The sequence below is a fragment of the Camponotus vicinus genome, unplaced genomic scaffold, assembly GCF_025532165.1.
Source record: "Camponotus vicinus isolate PSW18456_S1 unplaced genomic scaffold, iyCamVici1.0 SCAF_6, whole genome shotgun sequence".
In the NCBI taxonomy this organism is placed as follows: domain Eukaryota; kingdom Metazoa; phylum Arthropoda; class Insecta; order Hymenoptera; family Formicidae; genus Camponotus; species Camponotus vicinus.
In genome coordinates, this window is record NW_028141978.1 from 6,376,745 (window position 1) to 6,399,304 (window position 22,560).

At 26.7% G+C, this 22,560-nt stretch overlaps 2 protein-coding genes and 1 long non-coding RNA gene across 4 annotated transcripts; 2 read left to right on the top strand and 1 right to left on the bottom strand.

The window, feature by feature from the left end:
• LOC145972862 (uncharacterized) lies at window positions 1-1,959 on the top strand. Its single transcript, XM_083101875.1, has 3 exons — window positions 1-134; window positions 893-1,070; window positions 1,604-1,959. The coding sequence occupies exons 1-3, from the start codon at window positions 117-119 to the stop codon at window positions 1,648-1,650; spliced, it is 243 nt and encodes an 80-aa protein (XP_082958001.1). The 5' UTR covers window positions 1-116; the 3' UTR covers window positions 1,651-1,959.
• On the bottom strand, window positions 1,404-3,841 carry LOC145972863 (uncharacterized). 2 transcript variants are annotated; one of them, XR_014439303.1, is made up of 2 exons: window positions 3,542-3,841; window positions 1,404-2,554 (listed from the first exon to the last, which is right to left on the bottom strand). It is a non-coding gene; the product is annotated as an uncharacterized LOC145972863 (long non-coding RNA). The 2 variants fall into 2 exon arrangements; XR_014439302.1 differs by having other exon boundaries at window positions 1,404-2,590.
• A 5,016-nt stretch (window positions 3,842-8,857) lies between these two features.
• Window positions 8,858-16,223, top strand: LOC145973395 (uncharacterized). The gene is made up of 4 exons (XM_083102730.1): window positions 8,858-8,947; window positions 12,423-12,556; window positions 12,729-12,899; window positions 13,278-16,223. The coding sequence occupies exons 1-4, from the start codon at window positions 8,924-8,926 to the stop codon at window positions 13,672-13,674; spliced, it is 726 nt and encodes a 241-aa protein (XP_082958856.1). The 5' UTR covers window positions 8,858-8,923; the 3' UTR covers window positions 13,675-16,223.
• The last annotated feature ends 6,337 nt before the right edge of the window (window positions 16,224-22,560 follow it).

Genomic DNA, 22,560 nt, shown 5'->3' on the forward strand with positions numbered 1-22,560 from the left:
AGAACCTGTATCGCAGAAACGATAGATAGTGGTGTTCGGCGACGACAGATGAGAAAAAAATAGGTGCGGTCGTTAACAAAACGTCAGCTGGACTATATTTGCAATCACGAGAAAGAATGGCGTCTCTAAAGATTGTAAGTGCAAGAGAACTTGATTCGTGATTGATCTAGAAGTTAAGTATTACGGTTTTATTTAACACACTGTGACACAAATCTTTTTTTTGCTGATTGAGAAATATTTTGAACTAAAGTTTATACATAATACATATGTGAATATTTTAATTATAATATAATTAATATAAGTAAACTTATGAATTCTTAATATTATTATATGTATATTAGAGTAAATTTTACATTGCATAAATATATTATCTATTATTGAAAAAGACGAAATTTACTTTATATTTCAATAGGATATAAATAGAATCTAAAAAAATACATTCTGAAATAATAAATTTGATTGCATGATTATCGTGCCGTAAAGACATGTGCGATAAGCAATTCAACAATTAATTGTTACGTATAAGACTTGTTATTATCTTTATCATAAAAAATATTTAATTAATGAAATGCGATATTACATGCATTTAAAAATGTATCATATTTTAAAACTTTGTTTTCTATTTTTAAATTATTTTATCTACATATTTAAAAATCCTATGAAAAATTGTTTTAAACCTTGATTTTATATCGATCGGTTTTATATCGATTATATATCGATATAATCGATATTTTTATATCGATTTATTGCAAGCATAAAAAAATAAGCATATTACATGAATTTTTTTTTATTCATGGTATTAAAAAATATTTTTTAGATTTATCTTAACAATTTTATACATATTTGAAATTTGCTTAATAAACTGATTTTTTTATTTGTTTTGATTTTTCAGTATATTGTTTTATTTTTGGCCATTGCAATCAGTGTGGCAGTTGCAAAACCAGGATATTTAGGCTACGGATATGGCTTCTATCCGTACTCGTACGGTTATAGGTATCCATTCTACGGCTATGGCCACGGTGGTTATGGTCACGGGTATGGACATGGATATGGTCATGGTTATGGATATGGTATGATTTATGGTAAAATCTACACAATTTACAATATTATCGCAATCGCATGGCAGGAAAATACCATTTTCTTCATCACTCTTGCGTATATTGTAATAATTTAATGTAACATTTTAATATCTAATATGTAAATAATAATTTATTATTTACATATTATACAACACACACACACACACACATAGTAATTTTTCTTTATTTAATTCTGAATAATTTAAATGTAAAAAATATACAAAAATATATTTGCAATAGTATATATTATATGTATATGTACGTCAATGTATTCAGTTTATTAATTGCTAGTAGGATAAATAAATGACTTGTAATGATGCAATATTATTCAGGTTCTGTATGATCCAACAATTTTTTATTACACAAGTTTACATTACGCAAATTGTACAAAATAGCTTATATATGCACACTATGCATTCATGACAAAGAAATCATTTATGTTCAGAACGTGTACACACACATGCGCATTTAACAAAGAAATCGTTCACACAAAAATGTTAAAGTATTTCTTCATTGCTATTTAGGATATCCGTACGGCTATGGGCATTACGGTCATTATGGCTTTTATTAAGGACATAAAACGATGTCTTTCTTCTGGATTCTCTGGAACATCATCCGAAGAATGAGCTGAATTCAGAAACAATATTCTATCATATTCAATTTATCGCTTTTTCTCTATTATATATTTTTATCGTCAAGTCTGATTGAGCGCCAAGATTAATATAAGATTAATATGTCTGTGGAAAAAATTAAAAACAAAGCTTCTTTTAACGAATTATAAAATCGCATAACATGTTATATAAAACACTCATATGTCACATATATAAATATAATCCTATTATAAAATGTGAATATATTTTAAAGAAAATAAATTGTGCATTATTGAAAATTAAATTTGATCGTCAATAATGATAATTAATAATAGTTAATTAAATTAACTATTATTATTATTACATTTTAGTGCTGTTAATACAATAAATTAATAACTATTCAATTAATATAATCGGTGAAAATTCAATGATCAGTCGCTTTACTTAGTGCTGTTAATACAATAAATTAATAACTATTTAATTAATATAATCGGTGAAAATTCAATGATCAGTCGCTTTACTTTTAAAAATACGAAAGATAGTAATTTCTTCGTCAACCACAAAAGTAGATGTATATTTATGCGAATGATTATGCAAAGCATGACAGGTGCGATTGATCATGAATTGTTTTTAGTGTACTCAAAGAGAAACACGCATTCACTTATGCAATTTTTATTGACATCGTGTCTTCCTAGAGTTTATTCTAGTTTCTACTTGCTAGTTTTTATTTTAGAATACGTACACTATAAGGATCTCTTTGTCTTTTTTATTATAGGTCAACTGTCACTTTCTACAAGTAACTTGTCTTGTTTTCTCTTTTCCCTCTTCCCTCTCTTCTTCTTCTAGTGATGTATCATGGTTACAACCATTTGTGTCGAAGACTAACTGTGTAACATCAAATGCTTCATGAGGCCCATGCGGCTACATTTTTCAGATATTTCATTGAAAATACAAATTAAATTTCATGTTTGATGATTTTTTTTACGTGAATTATACCGCAATATTAGAAAATATTTATAATGCGAATTAAAAAAATTCACATTGTGATACTGTTAACTATTTATAGCTCTGAATATTTAACCCTTAACGGTCGTAAGTCACCTCTGACGTGACAACAGTACTCTGTCGCTGCGGTAGCTAGCGTCCGATAAGGGTTAATATTTTATAATGTATTAATTAAATTATAAGTCTAAATATCAAGAGAATAAATATGACAAGGAGAAACTCGAGAGAGAGAGGATTAGAATTAAATTAAAGAAAATTTGCTCTTATTTGCCAATTTTGACCTAATTTCTACTTATTTATTTCTTAACAATTAATTTTATTTATTTATTAACTATAATTAATTTTTAAAATTCAAGAAACAGAACATTTTGCATTTATTTCATCATAGTGTGTTAAATATTTTATATAGATATATTGATTATAAATAACAGATTAATTATTACACTTTCGTGACGTAGGTATAGCACTACTAGTATTTAGCTGCCATCACCTTGTTATTCGTAATGACGTTGGAACAAGAGAATAATAACATGAAACGCTCTATTGAATTCATTTTTTAAATGCGATCGCGACCAAAAATTAATTTTTATAAATAATATGTAACTACATATATCATGACGATAGTTCTCAAAGCGTATATTTCGCATAATTTATTCATTTAATCAAAGAAGAATTGTAGTGACAAAATTATAAATTATTATTTTGTTGAGATTATGGATTTAAAAAATTTTTTTAAGAATATATATATATATATATACTTAAAAAATAAAAAAAAATAAATATTATCCATAAAAGAAACATGTAATATATCTATTTTGAAATTATTTTTTGAAAATATAAATGATAAATAACTTATAAATTACTTACCGCATAGCTTTCTCGTTATTCCGTATGTCGATGTTTTTCTAAATCTCTTCTTCCTCTCTTGTTCATCCTTTGCTGTTTCTTCGTGGCATTCATTCACTCACGAAAACATAATTAATTATGATTAATCATATACGCAACGATCGCAAGACATTGCACTCCCGATCGCGGAACAAACGTACTAAATATGCACTATTATATCATAGGAGAGCATATTACGTTTCGATATTAATCGCGCTTGCGGTTTAGAAAGAGAATTCGATGGTATACGACGTATTCCATATAGCTACTTTGCTGCTCGAGTGTCGCTATGAGAATGATAACAAGGTCGTGAATAACAAGGTCGTATGTTAACAGTAGCGCGCTATACGTTATCAAGATCGAACACCGTGTTATTGTCCATTTATTATCGAAATATTATACGTATTTTAACATATTGTATATGTATATACACGGAATGTTATAGAAAAATATTTTAGATTATAGATTAATTATTTATATTAAACGATTGAGACGTATTGCAGAATTTTTCGTTATGTTAATTATTCGGACCTGTGATTTGATTGTTTTATATATTACACGTTTTTAATCCGAATTATATTTAATCGTCGAAAAGTACAAAAATAAAATTTCATTTTATTTTATGTGTAAAATATTTCGACACTTTTTAGTAGACACTCCGTCAAATTCCTTTTCTAGACGCGACCGCGATCAGTATCGAAAAACTATTTATTATAATAATATAATTAATTCTCTTTTATAAATAATGTATAACTAATACTTTTATAAATAATGTATAACTAATACTTGTATATATTCGAGATAAACGTTTTCGAAGTGCGTATTTTGCATAATTTATTCATTTAATTAAGTAGTAAGAATCGTAGTAACAGAAATCTAAAATAATAAATTCGTTTCGATATAAAATTGATTTTTATGAGCAAAAATTATTTCTTTAATGATGTTTAGAGTCAAATATAATTCGTCCGCGATGTTTTATCGTTTTATTTTCCGATCATTTAAATATAATTCGTATCGAAAACGCGCAGTAAAACAATCGAATCGTAGATCGAAATAATTAATATAATGAAAGGCTTCGTGATACATTAATTCTTTAACAAATAATTACATAATTAATCTATGTATAATCTAAAATACTCTTCTATATTTTAATATTCTGCGTATACGTGTTAAAATACGTAAAATTTTTCGATAACAAACGGACAATAACACAGCGTTCGGCCTTGGCGGCGTATGACGTACTGTGTTTACATGTCACGGCCTTGGTATTATTCGTACGGCGACGTTCGGGCAATAAGGTAGTGATGCGAAATAGTTCGTATATTGTCGAGAGAGAATTATTAATTTAAAAAATATAAAATATAAATTATTAATTAAATAATTGATTACTGTATCATGACTTTCAATTGCATCAATCTTTCGATCTTATAATTTGTGTTAATATTCATACGTTATACATATATTAATATGAAGAATTAGCATTTGTAATAAGTAGCGCATAAATTTATGTAGAAGTTGAACGAATCATTCTTCTCTCATGTTTCCTTAATTCGATAAAATGCATTTCTCGTGTAATTATTCCGATCATATATAGTGATCGGGAGTGTCGTGCAAAGGATCTCGCGATCGTTGCGTATATGACTAATTTTATTATTAATCGTGTTTTCGGAAGTGAATGTGAATGCTACGAAAAAATAACAAAGGACAAACAAGAAGGAAAAGAAGATTGAGAGTGGAAAAGTATCGGACAACGTACGGAGCATCACTATGCGGTAAGTAATTTATAAATTATTTGTCATTTATATTATTTTCAGACATATTGTTTGCATTTATAATACGAGTATTTTTTCAAACTCGATTTATCAAAGGCGCATTTTATATATTATTGATATATCGTGATGAAAGCAAGCAACATCATTTGCATAAGAAGTAAATATTTGCACATTACATACATGTATATATTCTTAATTCTCAGTAAAGTTATAAAAAGTGATATTATAATTAATATATATTAATATTATTTCACCACAATAATTTCTGTTCACATTTAAATTATATTGAAAATACGTTTTAGCTTTATCTTCTAAAAAATATTATTTGCAAATTTTAAAAATATATTCATAATTCTGTATAAATAATTAGTAAAGAATGTTATAAAATTTGAAATGCAATACTTTTTTAAATAAAATCTTATCAAAATTACTGTTATTGGGAGCAATCAGGAAAATCGGGGATTCATTCCTTCCTGTAGCAGGATTTCTGACATTTAATGAATCATTTAACTTTTCTTTGTGGATTGATTCCGCGGGGCCCAGAATAAAAATAAGACAAGTTGAAGTCGCTTTCCATTTTTAGGATTGGTCTTCTCTCTCTGTCAGATATTAACCAGCGTGTCACTCGGCAGAGGGATTTTGATCTGGCTTAATCGTTGGGTCAGTTATCCTTCATTGATTGTAGCAATAATACGATTATTTTATTTTTTTCTAATCTAATTATAAAGCTTATTTTATCCTGTTTGCAATTGTCCACAAAATAAATTGTATACCTTATTTTTGATCGCGAAATTTTTGCATAAAATGCATATTTAAAAATAAATTTAGGATTAAATTCTGCATTTGATTCCTTATGCACATTATAACTGTAAATTATAAAATACGCCTCTAAATGTCGGAATATTTTTATTATCCTATAAAATGATAATAATTACATCGTGCGTATAATATTATATAAGTTATTTTGTATCTTCTTTTTAATTACATATTTCGTATTAAATTTTGCATAATATTTTAAATAAAATTTCCTAATATAATTTGCAATATATTTTCTATATTATAATTATATCAAAATATACATTTTTGTATTATGTTAAAATATATTATATTAAAAATCATATTTATTACTATTTTGCATTTTATTTGTAAATTTGTATTGAAATAAAGTTCACAATTATAATAAAAATTTTGTTTTTTTATATGGTATTTCCATTTTAACAAAAGCATAAAAATAAAATTTTAGAGATATTTTAGAAGAGAAGAAGATACAAATATTTTAATGTCATCTTATTAAAAGTTTAATTAATTTATCATACGGCTATAAATAGTTGAAGGTCTTCTCTCATATCTTTGGTCGTACCAAAAATGCATGATAATGATTTGACTGTGTCCTTCGGAATTTTTGAACTCCAATGATTGAATGTGTTGTTGATGAAGAATGTGGAAAATAATATTCTAAACGATGCAAATACATGATTATTCTTAAATGCATATAATACATTATCAATGCATTTTAAGTGATTTAGACATTTTAAGATGTATAATATATACATATACACACATATATTTTTTTAATTAGCTCGAACATGAAGCATGTTTTTCAAGTCCGCAAGAATTATTTTCGATCAAGATGCGAGACTTTAACATTTATATAGCTTATAGCTGATGGGATAATGAGAATCAAATCTGTATTTAAATTCTTAGAAACTCGTGAAATCAATGTTTATAGACTCGCTACAAAATTAGTCGATAAAATCTATAGTTCATGGACGAAACGAAAACGAATTAGTCTAATCCAAAAACCGAGGTTATCGCAATTAATTTTAATATAAAGATATAAATTATGGGAATACATAACGTATGCTTGTCAATAAAATTTTATTAGAAGATAGAAAAATTTTTATTCTTTAGATTCTATACTTATAATAAATTTATAAAGACATACACACACACATACACACACACACACACATAAAAGCAATCAAAAAGAAGATCTCAATCAAACTTAACAATTATAATTTCATCGACAATAGTGATTTTTAAAATTATTTATGTTAACATGGATTTATTAGATATTAAAACGATTAAAAATGAGAATAAATAAACTACATTTCTGTGAATATCAAAATAGTTTTTCGTGCATTTATTTAATTATTATTAATAAGCCTCATTTTCTTATTCAGAAAAATTTATAGATAAATATCGCGAATTTTATGTGTGATCGAATCCCACGTTTCTGAAATTATAGCTCATATAAATAATCAATTTTGCGATCAAAGACGCGTACAATCCTATTTATTAGTCTATCTTTAAAAGTTTTATAGTTACATATATATATATTTGTCTGATTCATGTTTTAAATAAAATAATATTTAAGTAGTTTGCTTTATTAACTCTGTTTAATATGATTGCGCACATTTTTAATTTAACAAAAATGTTGTAAAACTTGATAGAGGTACAACGCAATCGCGAGTAGTTTGGCGTTACGTCAGCTATCGTATGATAATCATCGACTTCTAAATTCACTCGTTGCTTAATTGTACAACAGGAATAAAATGAGGCTTGGTGTTGTTGGCATTTTAATATCCATATATCAATTTTTTGGCGAATTGCAATATAAATTTCAATACTTTTGTTTTTTTGTATAGAATATAAATAAGATGTAATAGATTATGACTATCATGACATTTGAGCAAGTTTGATTTATTCATTGATTATTTATTGATTATTAATTATTTGTATTTTTAAATAGCGAGAAAAAGAGAAAGATATAAAAAAAGTGAGAACGATGGTTACATTATATTAAATTTTAAATAATATACATATTTTGAATAACATAAAGTTGCAACATTTTACAACCATATCTTATTTATATTTTATACAAAAAGATAAAAGTATTAAAACTTATAGTGCAATCCAAAAAATTTGATATATGCATACCATACATATATATTTTTTTTGCAAATTCAATAGTGTAAGTTTTAAATATTTTTTTAAACTTTTAATTATGAAATAATCTACTCAAATAACATTATCGTAATATTTCAACGAGATACTATTCATAACGCCATTATCAAACCCACGTTTTTTTTTAATGGGAGAAATTCATATGCACCATTTAGCGATGCAATCAAAATTCCTCTTTTTTAGTCGCATGCAGATCCTTGAAACTCATAAAATCATAATTTTCGAATATTTGTCAATGGCTCATTTCCATGATCAAGAATAAATACGGAGTCCTTCAACTGTCGTCATTCAGCATCTATCTTCGGTTGGTTCGAAGTATTGGAATATCGTAGATAACTTTCTTACGAAATGTTTATTCTCATTCCCTCATTTTTTTCTCTATATTTCTCTTTCTCGCAATCTTATGTATATATGTGAAAGAAGAAGAATTATAGCATCTTCTCGCAGATGTCTCGCCCTTGGATAATCATCACATTCGAATGTTCACCCCACTAACTAGTCAAATAAATCCTATAAATGCTTTCGGTAGTCTATAGATGAAGAAGTTATTTCTCGGGATACGTTCCTGAGTGAAAAGCATGTATTCTCGTTTTAAAGTGTCCGATTGTTTCGATCTTTTTCTTTAATGATTGTTGCGACAAAAAAAATGGTAAGTAGCAGTGTATCACAAATCATGGACTTAAAGTGACATGAGAGAAAATAGATACGGACAATCGCGGAGGTGGATAAACTTGAAAGAATTGCGAGTTCTTTTACTGTCGGAGAAAACACTTGAAAAGTGAAATAAGTGATCTTGTAGAGAATCATCTACTCTCGAAAGTCGAAGTCAAGAGATGAAAGAACAATATTGAAAAAGGGCCAAAATTTGCCTGTAAGGGGATTGTATGAAATCGGTATATCTTTATGTTTTTGAACCTGCTGAACTCGAAAATGAAGCTTAAAATTGTCCAAACACCGGGGAAAATTGTGAAAATGCAATTTTTTTACAGAAAAGCCGCGTTTTGCAGCAAATGTTTTTTAACGAACAAATGGCAATTGTAAACAAAAATAGTCTTTTTTTTTTAAATAGTATGCAGAATGTGTTATTTGAACGTAATCAATCTTCTAATGCAATAGCTCTTTTTTTATTTTTAATCTCTAATCTGGTATATTGTTATTTTTTATTTTTTTTATTTTTTATTTATTTATTTATTTATTTATAATATACACAATTTTCCCCGGTGTTTGGACAATTTTAAGCTTCATTTTCGAGTTCAGCAGGTTCAAAAACATAAAGATATACCAATTTCATATAATCCCCTTAGAGGCAAATTTTGGCCCTTTTTCAGCATTGTTCTTTGTACAATTGTTCTTCATCGTTCGTCGATCTTTTATATCCTGAGATTTTTAGAAATATTTACGTCCTTGTATGCGGAACATATCACAATTGGTAAAAATACAAAAACTAAAAGGAAAAGTGATGACATATTTGAAAAAATAGTAAAAATCAGACAATATTACATGAAAAAGAAAACATTCATAAATATCGTATTGCCTGTCAATTTAATTTAATTTTATATATTTCAATTATAATTTCTCGAGTCTGTCATCTTTATTGTTTTATTCAAATATATTATTTTATTTAAATATATAAATTTGCTAAATAATATTATGGAAAATGATAATAATATCCTTGAGTTTTATTTAATCTAATATAAAATCTAATATAAAATCTTATGTAGCACAATTTTTTTTAATTTATAGCACAAATTTATAGCACAAGTTTTTTAGATATTTTTATATTAAATTATAATTTAAAATTTTTTTCTTAAAATAAAATAAAATTTTATTATTTTTCTGCTTCTTGGTATTTAATTGGATATTTCATCTTAAAGATATTCTATTAATTTTTAATAATGAATTTTTTTAATTTTTTCAAAAAAAAAATTTATGCTGTTTTTATTGCTACGTATATATTTTTTTAGGACATTTAAATATTTTAAGATTAAAATCTTATTATATGTGTCATGATAACGCATAAAATTTGCGATACAAATATCAAATGTACAAATCCAATGGTACATATAGTTTTCTCGCGGCAGTTGATAGAAAGACAACTTTTATAGAAATACAATTTTTGTAGAAGTTATAAATATTAAAGATTACTATAATTCTATACTTAACTCGAAATTCTTCTCATTCAATATACTTTTTTTCAAAATTGTCTTCTTACAGTAAAAAAAAGATTTCTTATAAAAAATATTTGATTAATCAAATCGTTTTCGTATGTGAATAGAAAAAAGTAATAAGGACTAAAAATTAAAAATTTGGAATAAATGTGTCAAACTACTCTCAAAGATATAATTATAATTTAAAGATACTTATTTTTATTCGCTAACGATATTACACATTTTTTTGTAATTATGAAATATAATTATTGATTAAAAGTACTTCAACATTATGTTAGCTAGTAGATTAAATAACAACTTTGCTTTATAATTAAGAAATAGAAGGAAGATCCTTTTTTTGTTTTGTAAATATATTTTACAAGTAAAATTTTGATTGTGTAACACTATTTTAAAATATAAAAAAACAAGATGTTTTTAATTATTAAATTCATTGAAATAATAAATTATACTAGAAAGTTTATTAAAAAAATATATGACTATCTATATATATACATGTATTCTTTTTGTGTAACAAAATTTTTAAGAAAAATAGCTTCTCCATACCTGATTTACCAATTTGTTTACACTTTATTTTATAAAAATAATTTAACTTATATCTCTTCTTTCACAAATACTAAATACATTTTACGTAAATGAAACATTATCATCAATTTCCATTCGTATAAAATTCATTTTACGATGTTGACTGATTCATAAATTAATTCCAAAACAAGCTTGCATTGATGACGCAAATACTGTCGTAGTTGGGAAAGATCATTTGTTAGGGATTTATATTTCTGCAATTTCCAGTGATTAAATTAATAAAATATCTATTTCTGCTTAATATATAAATTAAAATAGAAATACTTTCCTGATCAAATAATGCAATTACATTTCTATTAAACAAAAGCCAGTCGTGTAATTTTGTTCAATAAAAAATTATTCATCCATCAAATTGCTTGGTTCGCATATTAATAAAGATGTCAAAAATCTCGTAGCGTAATATAATTGCGTCTTTTCATTAATCTTAGATAAAGCGAATTACAATAAGTGTCTCATTGATTTGCGATCTTATGCAAATTAAATTAATAAAAACTATATCAAAAATAAAAAGAAATATATCATCAAAGATTGAAATTATATGATGGTAATATTTTGGCAATTTTATTATTATTAACTATTTTCACGCTCCTTTGCATAATAATTAATCAAACGTAACTCAGATATTTAACAAATAATTAAACCAATTAGTATCAAGACATAGGATTAATGAAATTCTTACGCAATTGTTTTGCATCGACAATATGTTCAATTAAAATTCTTATTTAAGTTTTTTGTACTAGGACTAAAAATAGACACAAGATTAGAATTCAGGTAATGTCTCATCCTTACAATTATTTAATATTGTTCAGTATGTATAAAAAATTTTTTTATTATCTTATTAATACTTATAAATACAAGAAATTAGGTATTGTTGCATTATCAAACGTTAATCAATAAATAAATAATACACTATATCACATTCGCGAATTTTTTATGCTCAACGTATTACGTAATATTTCGTGGCTGAGATGCGTTATGTAAAATTATCATGGATAAAAAGAACATCGTCGATGAGATTATCCCATAGAGATGATCTTCGATCTATTATGAAAGTATATATGAATGACTCGATTAATTATTTTGAAAAAAGAATAAAAATGTATTTTTATCATTTCAATCGATACATATTTCAAGTAGTAATTATCCAGAAAATTTTAATAGAAAAAGAGTTTAATATAATGTAATTAATATAATGTTTAATAAATATTATTAATAAATATTTAATAATAGTATTTATATGATATTGAATGCTGGTTATATAAATATAGTTATGTAAATATAGTACATATAAAATATAATAAAAAATATGTAACGTGAAAAAAATACAACAAATTAATTATTTGATCGATTATTATAATGTAAGTTATGTTACAGTGGAAATTGCTATGGGTGGCCATTTTAGTGGCCATACTCTCTACGTATTATGCAAATGCAAATGAGAGAAGTAAACGAGTAATAAAGAATAATTATCAAGTTCAAGATTTACAGCCACCAGTTGGTTTTTTTTCGTAAGTATATTCAAACATCTAAAATTTAAACTTTTTGTATAATATTAGTCTAATTAAATTTATTTTTAAAATCTCTGCATCATCTTCATAATCGTGATTAATTTATATAATAATAAATAATAATTTTTTATTAAGTATTATATGTTTGTAAGCTATATAATTATGTTAACAGAAAAAGACAAGATGCCATAGTAGTTGAACCAGCCTTTTCGGGATATGAGTATATAACCCCAGAACCGGATGAATCGGAGGGCTATGTTTATACTCCAGGTGGATATGTTTACGAAACTCCAAATGTTACACTATCTGTTATAACATCAACTACAACAACTACAACGAGAAAGTACGAATATGTTTTATAACTTTAAATATTAACATTATTAATTACAACATAAACATCAGTATCATATGTCATGTCTCTTTTCCGCGAATATTTTATACATATCTCTTAACTCTAACTGTAAAATTTTATGTATTCTTCAGTCAAATGAAAATCATTTTATTGCATCCCGATCATTATTTATCGTTCCAATCAAATCGATTATTCGATCATTTATAATGACAATACATCGACTATTTTAGCATAACGTGATTCATCTCTTTGATATACATTTTGCAGCTTATCTATCTTTTCATCAACGCTATCAATTCACTAATCTTAAGTATCATCATTTAAGGAGATTACCACTTGAATTGTAAGTATAATAACTTTCATTGTCAGATCTACGCCAGGAACTACTTATTTACCGCCGACTAAACCACCTACAACTACACCATCCACGACTACAACCACCACTACGACTACACCATCCACGACAACAACCACTACGACAACTACTACCACACCCAAGCCGATCTATCTGCCCCCGTATGAGCGAACATATCTTCCACCACCGGAACCTCCGAGAGAGTACCTACCAGTACGGCCGACGCCGATACCATATCCAACAGTTAGTTATGGACCGATTCGAATAAAAAAACCAATTACAACAAGTCCGACTGGCAGACCGGCTTCATCACCGACTACACCGCGGCCCACAACGAAGGAGATTTTGATACGAGGTTACGAGTATCTACCTCCCAAGGAATATCTGCCCGCCTTCACATACCGCAAATGAGAGTTGAAAATTTGAGGAGCATTATCGATCAGAGAAATGCATGAATCTTAAATATTAATAATGTTAATATTAATAACAAGAATATTTCATTTAATGGCCAATGGCTGAGTCCAAACATAGAAAAAAATAACAATTTTTATAAGAAAACTATTTGCATGCATAGTTTTCTGTTTTAACATAAAATCTATCTTTCGATAATAATATGAATAGAAACAAAATTATATATTTAATCCTTAATATATAAATAATATATAATCGAAAGAAAATTCACTTAAAATAAAAAAAACTTAAAAAATTAATAGACATAATAAAAAAAATAAGTAGATATAAAATTAATAATAAGTAAATATAAATTTCTAATACATCTATTACAATCTCTAAACACAATTTTTCAATGACAAGTTAATTATATCTAAAATATATCTTTAACAATGAAATGATATTCTTGTGTGCATTTCAAATAAATTGGAAAATAGTTACATTAAACAAAGGATACATTGTAATGATATAGAGTATATACAGGGTGTTCTAAAAAGGTATGTCAAAAATTTAAAGAGATATTCCTCACACCTGAAGGATGAAAAAATGTTATATGGACATAGGTGCGGAAATGCTTATTTTAGGAGTTATGTTGAAAATACTGTTAGCTGTATTACTTACACAAGGAAAAATTTAGGATTAATTATTGTAGACGACAATCGTTTAATTAGGCTTATTTACATTTGGTTTTAATGTGACCTTGAGTATGTTACAATAAATGTTGAAAATGTTCACCATTTTCCTGAATACAAACAGTGACACGTCGACGCATGGACACGTTCAAAAATGCCACCAGTGCGTGATATTCAAGATCTTCGTGACCGTATCACTGCAGGTTGCGAGACAATCCGCGCTGTACGCCAGGCATTTTTGAACATGTCCATGAATCGACGTGTCACTGCTTGTATTCAGGAAAATGGTGAACATTTTCAACATTTATTGTAACTCAAGGTCACATTAAAAATAATGTAAATAAGCCTAATTAAACGATTGTCGTCTACAATAATTAATCCTAAATTTTTCCTTGTGTAATACAGCTAACAGTATTTTCAACATAACTCCTGAAATAAGCATTTTCGCACTTATGTCCATATAATATTTTTTCAACCTCCTCCAGGTGTGAGGAATATCTCCTTAAATTTTTGACATACCTTTTTAGAACACCCTGTATATTAGAGTATATATACCCTGCAATGTACAGTGTAAATAATATATTAGCTATCGAAACGCCGAATAATATAATACTTCAATGAAATTATGAAAATAAACTTATATTCTTTTATAATATTTATTAATTTATAACTAATAAGTAATAACAAATAAATGATGGAAGTAACGCCATTAATGTTTAAGATACTAATTTTTGTTCCTTTTATCAATAGATTATAATATTTAGATAATATTTAGAACACTATTATCTTCTACAATATTATATAATATAATACGAGAATTATATATAGGGATGCAACAATATATATAAGTATATTATTCATGTATCATATATGTAGTTTCTATACACATAATACATTATATATACATATGTATACACACACACACACACACACACACACACACACACACAGAGTTTGACTATAAAGTTTTAGGACTAATTTTATAAAACGTGCCTAAACAGCATCATCTGTCTTTCGCCACTTGAAATCTCCTGCATTAATCTTTAACTACGTCTCTATTAAGTTATCAATATTGGTTCAGTGCAATTTAGTTTTATTCGAATACATCTATACAATCTCTAAACACAATTTTTCAATGACAAGTTAATTATATCTAAAATATATCTTTGTACGACGTGTTTGTTTTGTCTCGTCATGGAAGCGTTAGTTAAACAACGGTATGCGATCAAGTTTTGTGTAAAATTGAGCAAAATTACTATAAAAACAAATAAAAAAGTGCGGAATGAATTGGAAAAAATTCACTAAGAGCGAAGATATTCCGATTCTAAAAGTCAAGAATGAAAACAATACTCATTACTTTCTTTGATGTGAAAGGTATGATTAACAAGGAATTTATTCCACAAGGGACAACAATTAATTTTGAATTTTATAAGACTGGAAAAAATTCTCGCGAGAATCAGTCGCATGTAACCTGAGATGAAAAAGAATGGTGATTGGTTTCTGTTTAATTACAACACTCCGGCGCATAACGTTGTAATCATTTTTTAATATATAAAAACGTGACTGAACTTTATCAATCCTATTCTCCCAATTTGGCTCCTGTTGATTATTTTCTTTCCCCCAAACTTAAAATCAAAAAGAAGCCTAATTGATGATGTGAAGCAGATTCAAAGCAATGTTACAAGACAATTAAACAGCGTCCCAGTTCCAGATTTTTAAAACACCTTATATAAACTGGAAGAGCGCGCCAAGTTCTGTGTGGAATTAGAAGGAATATATATTGAAAAATAAATGATAATATTGAAGATATAATGACTTCTTTATTTTTGGTAAAGATAGTCCTAAAACTTTATAGCCAGACAATGTATGTGTGTGTGTGTGTGTGTGTGTATATATATATATATATATATATATATATATATATATATATATATATATATATATATATTTAGTGATGAATTTTTCTTACCATAATAATAAAAACTAAGAAAAAGTGAAATAATAGAAATATTTTAGACACAATAGAGATAAAAATAAAGATTTGACATCATACATTTTGTTAAAATTTAATTCATCGTATAGCTATAAATAGTTGAAGGCCTCATATTTTCGTTGCGCCAAAAAAATATATTAGTAATGAATTGGTTGTATCCTCTGGAATTTCCGAATTTTTATGAATTCAGGAATGTGTGTGATATTTAAGACAATTTAAATATGCATGATAATTCTTACATATACATGATAATTCTTAAAAATGCATATGCATTATTATTAGTATATCTTAATTATGGAGTTTTAGTTTTAGTTTTTATCTTTTTTGATTTTATTTTAATAATGCAAAAATTTGTGAAATTTTTATACATATAAATATTTATATACATATGTACATAAATATATACATATATATTTATATACATATATATAAATATATTTGGCTGCTTCGAATTTTAAATGTTTTTAAATACACGAAAATTACAATTTTTTAATTAAGATGCGAAATATTAACATTAGGAATGTCTTAATAAAAATTAAATTTGTATTTAAATTTTATAAACTTATAAAATCTCTTAATTTCTGAACTGATCATGAAATCACCTATCAAAATCTATAGTTTATGAATGAGATGAAAAGTAATTAGTTACTTTAATCCAAAGATCAAAGTTGTCGCAGTTAATTTTAACACGAAAGTGTAGAGTTGTAGGAAAAATGAATAATAAATGACATAATAAAAAAACGAAAAAAACATAATAAAAAATGAATAAAAAATGAAAAAACAAATAAAAACGAGTAAAAAACGAAAAACATAATAAAAAAAAACAATCTTGAGGTTAAAGATGAACGCTTGCTAATAAAATATTTTTTAATTGAAATTTATGTTAGGGAGATTTCTTTTTATGAAAATATAAAATGCAAACAATTTGTGTTAATTTTAACATTGAAAGTCGTTTTTAGGAAATTGTTTAAGAATTCAAATAAAATGTGAATAAAATATATATCAATTTATACAAACATATTTATGCATTAAAATTTAAATAATGAATTCATACGTAATATTTCATATTAAAGTAAGGAAATTTTATTTGCGTGTTGGTCGATAAAATAATCGCAGTTTTGTCATAGTCAGCCTTAATAGAGTCGGTAGTTTAGAACCGCAGCTAAGTTAACCGATGATAATAAAATATTTGCGGAGAATCGGACTTTATCGTTACAATACGAGACATATCGTATAATCCTCCTTGCATTTAATTGCTGTACCAGGCAGTCATAAGAAGGTTTACTTCGTTTGCATAAGAGAACTCCGTATCGACTAAGATTAATTAAAAAATATAATAAATTTTCGTAAAAAGAGATCTTTATTTATGGAATACACACACACACTCAAAAATATTTTCTTTTTAAATAAATAAATAATATAGAAGTAGTTTATTATATTTATTATTTTTTTGTCGATAGTATCCCTTTAACAATTTATCCGATAAAACCGATCAAACCTGCGGGCAGCAATCTTGACCTTTTCTACAAGCTCTTTCATTCAGCGGAAAATCAAATACTAAGTGAAAGATTAATATCACTTAGGAGCAAACTTCATTCATGGGTAATTACAATGCCACGGGAGTGGGGTTATCTACTGTTTACGGTCAGATCGATAAGAATATAAAAACGTCGATATACAAGTATTAATCAGAAAGATCATTTCAATTAGGCCTGATGATAGCTGGCAGCAATGATTTAAGGTCACGTGAAACATGATTTTGACCTTTGTACGATTATATACTAAAACAACTAAGTATTCGATGAGAATGAAAAGAAGAATTGCATTTCTACGCGATGAATCGCTATCAAAATACAAATATTGAGACATTTTTTGACAAGTAAATTTAATTATTAAATTTAATAATTTAATAATTAAATTTACTTATTAATTTAATTTTATTATAATTTAATTTAATTTTACTTATTAATTTAATTATTATTAACAAGCATAGCACTTTTTTAATTTGGGAAAATTCACAGTGGAATCTTTTTCCAATCAATATCCATAATTCTGAATCATCACGCGTAATGAATTATAATAATTCGCGAGCGAAGAAGTGTCGAATAGAGAATGTACGATCCTTTTTGATCGCGATCATATTTATAGATCGCTTATATTAAAAATTAATTAGACTTTCATTCCTCGTATATTTGTCTGACGTGCCTGATACTTTAGATGTGATAAAATTAATATTTTGACATTTTGCTTCATTCTTAATATATTTGTATTTAACAAAAATCTTCGAAAACTTGTTATCGAAAATGTTTTATGGCATTCACTGCACATTGTTTTTTTGCAAGAAATATCATGGTAATAAATCTGACGATACGGAAAGTTTATCTTTTTACTAACGTTGCGAGGAATACATTGGTATTGCAAGTGTTATAAATTATATTGACGTAGAAAAGAAAGAAGATTCAACCAAATTTAAACTCTAAAGATATATAAAATACGTCAAAATAATTACCTACTAATTGAGAATATAACACGCATGAATACATAATTACCTAATAATTGAGAATATAACACGTATGAATTCCACATAAACTGCACCTTTAAAATACCGAAAAGTTCGACGTTGATTTTTAATTATCGTCATGTATGTTTATAAATCAGAAAATAGTAAAAAGGAATAATTAATATACGTACGTACTTTTAATACGATATAAAATTATGTGCATTCAAAACACTAAAGAATTTACATCATTTAGTTTTAGTTGTTGCTGTGTATATTATATGTATACTGAAGAAAAATTGTCAATAATAATTATCAAATACATTAGGTTATGAATTTCAATTGGATATTTGATACCTATACTACTATATTTGATAATAGATATTTTATTGATTTGTTAAATATTTTATTGGATCAATTAATGTATAAACAAATTTTTTTATAGTTAAAATATTTTAATAATTTAGTAACAAATATTAAATATTTAGTATTTGTCACCAAATATTCGATAAATCAATATTTAATAAATATTACTAAATCATTCAATTCAACTTGATCAGATATTCCATTTCGCTCTTACTGTCTCTTTTTCCTGTCTCCTCTTGTCCATTCATGCTTTAAAGTGTCTGAAGTCGATTTCACAAACACTTATGAAGCATACCAAGTATATTTCTAAGAAGTTTATTTAATACGTTTTACATATTTTGAGAATTAATTCTTTTTCACAAAAATTACATATTACCAGAGTTGGGAAGTAACGCGTTACTTGTAACGTCGTTACTGTTACCGTTACTTTTTTTTCAGTAACGATTGTTACTTTTTTCTGTCTGTAACGGTAACGAATTTAACCGTTACTTTTATCGTTACTTTAATTCTGTAATCCTGGATAGTATCCCCTCAGTAATTGAAAAATCTATTCCTATTACAAAACAGTTTGCAAATATTTTGGAAAATTATATACATGCATGATGTTTTTCTCTGTATTCATAAATCTAAACTTTCTAAATTACAATAAATGAAAAATTGAATATGAAGAACATCAATGATGGAATAATTTATAATTATTGAATATATAAAAGTAATAATTATATTTTAAAATCAATTATAATAAATACTATAAAATAATTATATTTTAAAATAAATTAATTTAATTTTTGTATTATAAAAAGTAACGAAAAAATAACGAATCGTTATTTTCTTAGTAACGGTAACGGTAACGAGTTACTTTTCAAAATTAGTAACGAGTTACTTTTCACGAAAAGTAACGGAAACGGTAACGCGTTACTTTTTTGAAGTAACGTTCCCAACTCTGCATATTACACACATTATCATACTTAACAACTCAGCAATCTCTAATTTTCGGAACTATTGCGATCGATTGCTAGTTATTTTAAAGATGTGCGAAAACTGAAGATTTCTTTACATAATTATTATTCGCTCAATAGTTAGCAAATAGCAGTTATTTACGCTAAGTACTTGCGCCACTGACACTAAACTTTTATTGAACTCCGCACTCTCCGCAGTAGTCGTGCAGAGCCACGCGCAATGCAAGCCGGCGAAACTCGCGTAATGTTTGCGATGACCCGTCGAGCATCATTGTGTCTAAGCATCCCGGGCCTGACGAGTTTATAAGACCGAAGAAGAGACATTAGTGTCTCTCTTTCTTGCGCAATAAAAGTCTGTTGGTTTTTTTCTCGCATAAGTGAAAAGTCGCTGTCATGTAAAACGCATCGTCTAGGTACAATCCAGGTACAATCGTAAGATCGAATAAAGCAAAAAATATATCAGGGAAAATATGTTAATGAATAAAAATCAAATATAATAGAATCTTTTGCATTAATGAAATTTTATTACATTGCACGTATCGAGTATCGAGATAATAGATAAATCAAAATGCACACGAATTAATCTCATATATCATATTTTTTGCCACTTTATTTTACATAATTTTATTTCATTAAAAAATATAAAGAAATGGAGAAAAATATATATATATATATATACATATATGTATAAAAATATATATATTATATATTATATAAATGTATAAATATATATGTATATATATATATATATATATATATATATATATATATGTATAAAATATATATAATTGTGTTCGAACTGAACGTAAATGATATTTAGCCCACGACTATGGAAGTGATTATGATCTTTACATTTTTGCGACGATACGAGAAATTATTAGAAGATCATCAAAATTTTACTAACAACTTTCATCGATCTACGAACAGTCGTAAATCGATTACTCTTACATCATACGTAGTCTATAAAACTTTTGCATAATCTTCAAATGTCAATAATATTAGAAGTCACAAGTACAGTAGGCGCCAATAATGCCTTAACATATGAAATTGGTCGCATTCGGGATTAATAATGACTAGATATTATTAAGTTATTATTAGTCTCGAATGCGACCAATTTCATATGTTAAGGCATTATTGGCGCCTATTGTACATATACACATTCCGCGATTATCTTCACTTTTTGAACTATTAAATTGCAGAGATATTTTTATCATCAATTTGGATTAGTCATACTTTGGATTAGTTTTAGAACTTAAAAACATGTGAAAAGCTACTGCATAATACAATCACAAAGTTTATCGTTGCGTTAAATATCAAATGATAATTATCGATTTATAAATATACATACATATACTCTTTCATTTCTTGATTATACAGCAAAACCTGAATATAAAATAAGATTTAATGTCGTTGATATTTTGGTGCATGTTCGTTCATCAAATTTATTTGATTGAATCGCGGAACAAGTTTCAGCATTTTTTTATACAGAAAGAATGCGGTTGCAAAATGTTGTATCAGAAATACTACTATCATATAATCAAATTGATTCATTTACATTGAGCCTCATTTTATTTTAATTGTACATATTTAATATAGTGAACTGATGGATCAAATATCAATTTTTAAATTTTAAATAGAAAAAAATTTAGCATAATAATTTTTTCAAAGTTATATATTAAAAACAATTACTATATACAATAATATTAAAATATTACTATATAATATTATATTACATACTCCTGTGACCACAGATCTTAGACTCTTTGATCTTTGACTCTTATATATATAATATACAGTATAAATCTTACATAAAAGATACATAAATTCTTAAGACGTTCGCAACCACATTTTACATATTCTACTAGAATAACGACACTGTAAAGTTCGTTTCAACGAGACGCTATTTATCACGCCGTTACCGAACCTGCATTTCTTTAATACTCGCAAGAAACTCGTATGCATTATCCGGATTACATTAACTCGGACATTAACTCGGATCGATATCGACATTTCTCTATTTCAATTGCGCGTATATCCTTGAATCTCACGAACTAATTATCTTTAGGTCACTTTGTCAGCCGCGCACCGTGATCAGGGACGGAATCCTTCGGCTATCGCCATTCAGTATCTATCGTCTGGTCGGGTCATTAAAATATCGCGAATAACTTCGTCCTTCTTACGAGATGTTTAATCTCACTTTCTCTCTCTTTTTTTTCTCTTTCTTTCTCTTTATGTTCTTTTCCATCTTCTTCTGGCTTTTTGTCTCCCTCTACCTTTCCTTTCCAACGCCCCTTTCCAAACCCCACCTGTGCATATGCGTGAAAGAAACAGAATTACAGCATCTTCCCGCGAACATCTCGCGCTGGCAATAATCTTGTACCGCACGTTCCGTCCTCCCCA